The sequence below is a fragment of the Cebus imitator genome, unplaced genomic scaffold, assembly GCF_001604975.1.
Source record: "Cebus imitator isolate Cc_AM_T3 unplaced genomic scaffold, Cebus_imitator-1.0 Scaffold33, whole genome shotgun sequence".
NCBI classification, from domain to species: domain Eukaryota; kingdom Metazoa; phylum Chordata; class Mammalia; order Primates; family Cebidae; genus Cebus; species Cebus imitator.
The window spans coordinates 457,411-462,687 of NW_016107348.1; the positions used below are offsets into that span (position 1 = coordinate 457,411).

A 5,277-nucleotide genomic window follows, 5' to 3' on the forward strand; every position below is an offset into this window, starting at 1 on the left:
ATTGTTATATTCTAAAAGCAAATTAAAATTAGACCAGTCTTAAATACAAAAGTCAACGAGGAGACGGTAAAACCATTTGTAAATGGTTGAGCTTTATAGATATGTAGGGTAGTAGTTGGTCATCATCATCATGATCAACATTACAGAAATTCATGTCAATTAGGCCGGGCACGGTGGCTCATGCCTGTAATCCCAGTGCTTTGGGAGGCTGAGGCAGGTGGATCACCTGAGGTCAGGAGTTTGAGACCAGCCTGACCAACATGGTGAAACTCTGTCTCTACTAAAAAAAAAAAAAAAAAAAAAAAAAAAAAAGCTCTTGCCAGGCTCGGTGGCTCACGCCTGTAATCCCAGCACTTTGGGAGGCTGAGGCGGGTGGATCACCTGAGGTCAGAAGTTCGAGATCAGCCAGACCAATATGGTGAAACTCCATCTTTAAAAAAATAAAAGAAAGAAATTCATGTCAATTTTAACATTTTGGAAATAGTACTTAATATGTATTATATTTAGAGAGTAGAATGTATGTATAGGATTAAAAAAATTCTTAGCATTTTACATAGTTTCTGTGTTTCCTGTTATTAGTGAATGATCTTTGTTTACCCAGAAACCATCCATTTCTGGTAGGTTTTAAAGAATGTAGACCACTCTTTTTTGAGATGTTTTTGGAGAGTGGATTAAGCATCTTTTAAACTGCTTTAAGAAAAGACTTTATAGTGTTTTGTGACCATGGTATCTCCCCTGCAAGGTAAGTATAAGACTTTATGGTGTTTTGAATTTAAATATAGATTATTAATTTGTTTTATTTGAACTACATTTACAGTGAGCTGCTTGAAGTGGACCACATCAGAACAATATATCATATGTTTATTGCCCTCCTCATTCTCTTTATCCTCAGCACACTTGTAGTAGACTACATTGATGAAGGACGGTAAGACAACAAAAAAGACTGCTGCCTAGTTGATGCATGAGAAGTTCGGGTTTTTCATCAAATTTTGGTAAAGGGTAAATTGGTTAAATTTGCTTTAGGAAATCCTAAAGCAGCAGATTTGAGGGTGATAGTCCTCTGCCCTGAAAAGTTTAACTGACAAGAAAATCAGAAATTTCATTACTTTTATTTTTAAAATGGTTTATTTTAATAGACCATAATCAGTAGTTTCTAGATAAAAATGGGAGAACTTTGTACACAGTTGACCTATGAACAACACAGGTTTGAACTGTGCATGTTCACTTATATGCGGAATTTTTTCAGTCAATATGTTTAGCACTCTGTATCTGTGGGTTCTACATCTGTAAGCAAAGGCAGATGGGATCTGCAGTATTCCAGGATGCAAACACACATAGTAAGAATGGCAGATTTTTCATATATGTGGGTTCTACGGTGCCAACTGTGGGACTTGAATTTGTGTAGGTTTTGGGGTCTGCGTGCTTTCCTGGAACCAATCCCCCATGTATAGGAAAGGATAACTGCGTATGATTTATTCACCTTTTGATTGTCTTTATTTAAGATGGTTGCTTAAAACAAGTAGCTTATTGGAATTGAAGGTTGAAAAATTTGATATTTCTTTTTAATATGAAAGTCAAATTGTAGGCCAGGCATGAGGGCTCATGCCTGTAATCTCAGCACTTTGGGAGGATGAGGAGGGAGGATCACTGGAGCTCAGAAGTTCAAGACCACCCTGTGCAACATCTCTACAAAAAATTTAAAAATTAGCCAGGAATGGCGGCACACACTTGTAGTTCCAGCTACTCAGGATGCTGAGATGGGAGGACTGCTTGAGCTAGGGAGGCTGAGGCTGCAGTGGAGCTGTGTTTGTGTCACTGCACTCCAGCCTGGGTGACAAAGCAAGATCTGGTCTCAAAATAAAAATTTTAAAACCAAATTGTACCTTAAAAAATGACAGTATGATAATCATGGATTTAATTATGTACTATTTTTGAAAATTAAATTTTGAGATAATGGTATATTAACAGGTTTTTTAATTGTGCCTATTCTGAAAAATCATCTTTTGTACATAAGAATGATTGCTGTTTGAATATTTTACATAGAATATTTTAGAGTTAAAAATATTAATGTGAGAATCTAATCTTTCAGAAGTTCAAAGTCTAGTTATCTCAGATATCTTGTTTGAGGACTGTATTTATCCTAGGGCTTTTAGAAAACTTGTTTCTAAACAGTATATACTGTTGATATATGTTGAGATATATTGTGAAGCAGAGGGTTAGAAGCAGGCCTCTGTCTAGCAGAACTATTACAAATCCATGACTTCAACATATTAATGTTGTAGTGTTTCCTAACGTTGAAAGTTTGGTGTTAGAAAGTTTTAAATTCTGTGAACTCAGTGTGTATAAATATTCACCTCTATGTTCTTTTTCTGTACCTTTTGTCCCCAGGCTGGTGCTTGAGTTCAGTCTCCTGTCTTATGCTTTTGGCAAATTTCCTACTGTTGTTTGGACCTGGTGGATCATGTTCCTGTCTACATTTTCAGTTCCCTATTTTCTGTTTCAATGCTGGGCCACTGGCTACAGCAGGAGTTCTCATCCACTGATCCATTCCTTCTTCCATGGCTTTCTTTTCATGGTCTTCCAGATTGGAGTTCTAGGTTTTGGACCAACCTACGTTGTTTTAGCATACACACTGCCACCAGCTTCCCGGTTCATCGTTATATTCGAGCAGGTAAGATTTTAAGTGTTAACCAAAGCGATACTGTGCTCAGCTAAAATAATAATGATGATGACAGACTGATACTATTATTTTTAGCTGTATTAACTTGAATAAATTTTCATATATTGTTCTTGGTGTCATTGTCTGTAAAATTGTTCAACTAGTAACATCTCATCTCTTAAGTTTCATTCTAGCTTCCATGTTCTCTGAATTTTGAGAAATGAAGTAAATTACATTGAATGGTTTTTGATGCATTAAGATTTTGTTCCTGAATACTTTTTGTAAAAATCACTTAAATTATAAAATATTTTTGTAATTAAAAACACTTTTGAAATGTCAGATTCATTGTTTTGTCATGTAACGATTTCCATCTAAGTAAAGGATTTATTTTAATTTGTTTATCTACTCATCAGGATTTTCTGATTTTATTGGCTGGCTGCAACGTGTTTGACTAATAGAAGGGACACTTACTGGAGACTTCCTTTGAGCAGACATTTTTTTTCCTCTTGCTTTTGTAGATTCGTTTTGTAATGAAGGCCCACTCCTTTGTCAGAGAGAACGTGCCTCGGGTACTAAATTCAGCTAAGGAGAAATCTAGTATGTAATTTCTTTCTCTCATTCTTTCTCTCTCTTTTCCTTTCTTTGTGTAATTTCATTAGTTTAGAGGATTATTGACTGGATATTCACCCCTTGTTGTTTACTGGGATGTCACATTATATGATGTAGAGATTGTGTTTGATTTCAAATACATATGACCCATATTCATTTTGAGGACTACTTGTTTCCTGAGTATTCCTGCTTTGCCCTTGACCTACAATTTTTAAAAATTGATCATCTTTTGTAACTTTGCATTATTTTTATGGAATGTTAATAGCCCCATTACACTTGTGCCTGCCTATTCTTTGCAAATTGTTGCTTCACATTCTAGAAGTTATCTCAGTCACAGGAATGACTTGGTTTCAAGAGATTGGTAATATTCAATTAGTACAAGAATAAGAAGTCACTCAGGAGACCAGGAAAAAAGAACATGAGTTGATAAATTATTGTATTCTTCCCTGTTCTGTGCTTCCTTATTTTCCCCTCTTTATTTTTGCTGTGAAAAATCAAAGAGCCTCTGATCTAACCATAGTTTTCCTTTTCTAGGCACTATTCCAATACCTACAGTCAACCAGTATTTGTACTTCTTATTTGCTCCTACCCTTATCTACCGTGACAGCTATCCCAGGTAATGGCATTATGAAGCAGAAATGTGGTAAGCACCAGAAGTGTGGCATGAGTGAGGCAGGGTAGGTAAGCAGGGGCCAGGCCATATAGGGACATAGAAAATATAGAATGAGTTTTCATTTTTTGTCTGGCCTGGGAAGCCTTAAATGTGATTAGAGAGGCCGGGCGCGGTGGCTCAAGCCTGTAATCCCAGCACTTTGGGAGGCTGAGGCGGGTGGATCACAAGGTCAAGAGATCGAGACCATCCTGGTCAACATGGTGAAACCCCGTCTCTACTAAAACTACAAAAATTAGCTGGGCATGGTGGTGCGTGCCTGTAATCCCAGCTACTCAGGAGGCTGAGGCAGGAGAATTGCCTGAACCCAGGAGGCGGAGGTTGCGGTGAGCCGAGATCGCGCCATTGCACTCCAGCCTGGGTAACATGAGTGAAACTCCGTCTCAAAAAAAAAAAAATGTGATTAGAGAAGTCTAATAGATTATAGTAATTCTTGACAGAATTATAAAGTATTTCATATGGTCATAAATGATGTTCTGTGTGTAAAACCATTATTTATTTATTTATTTTTTCTGAGACGGAGTCTCCCTCTGTCGCCCAGGCTGGAGTGCAGTGGTGCGATTTCGGCCCCCTGCAACCTCTGCATCCTGGGTTTAGGTGATTCCTCCTGCCTCAGCCTCCTGAGTAGCTTGCATTACAGGTGTGCACCACCACGCCTGGTTAGTTTTTTTGTATTTTTAGTAGAGACAGGGTTTCACATATTGGCCAGGCTGATCTTGAACTCCTCGCCTCAGCTGATCTGGCCACCACTGCCTTCCAAAGTGCTGGGATTACAGGTGTGAGCCACTGCGCCTGGCCAAAAAACACTAATTGTGAGGGAGAGTCTTTATGCTAGTTCTTACTTTATTTAGAAAACTTATTTTTGTTTCTTTCTTTTTCAGGACTCCCACTGTAAGATGGGGTTATGTCGCTATGCAATTTGCACAGGTAAGTTTTTGTAACTGCCTAAGGCATGTTGATTAGGAGATGGGGATTCATATTTATGATAATAATATAATCTACTTAAATCTGGGAGCTAAGAATGCTTTCTGTTGACATTATGCAGTCTTTTAAACTATTTCCAGTACAGTAAATGGTGTTTATTTTGCCAACATCAAAAGTAATTTTCTTTAATAAAAGAATGTATTATTTTATAAAGTAATTGTAATTGGTTATTTCAGTAAGCATTAATTTCCCCCTTCCTTCCTGTTTTTCGGGTAAAGTGTATATGTATGTGGGTGTGGTCTGATGCTTCCCCATTTTCCCCTTCCACCTCCATCAGAACCATTAATCCCGGAAGATACATCCCATTTTAAGTTCTTGTCTCAATCAAATGCCCATTTATGAAACAAGTGCTGTT

General features: G+C 37.5%; 1 protein-coding gene across 1 annotated transcript in view; it reads left to right on the top strand.

Annotated features, from left to right (window-relative positions):
- Window positions 1-5,277, top strand: part of SOAT1 (sterol O-acyltransferase 1) — a 73,260-nt gene that overhangs the window by 56,581 nt on the left and 11,402 nt on the right. The window contains exons 6-10 of the mRNA XM_037737046.1: window positions 818-925; window positions 2,389-2,671; window positions 3,178-3,256; window positions 3,803-3,884; window positions 4,820-4,865. Coding sequence (XP_037592974.1) covers window positions 818-925; window positions 2,389-2,671; window positions 3,178-3,256; window positions 3,803-3,884; window positions 4,820-4,865 — 598 coding nt within the window. The remainder of the gene's footprint in view (window positions 1-817; window positions 926-2,388; window positions 2,672-3,177; window positions 3,257-3,802; window positions 3,885-4,819; window positions 4,866-5,277) is intronic.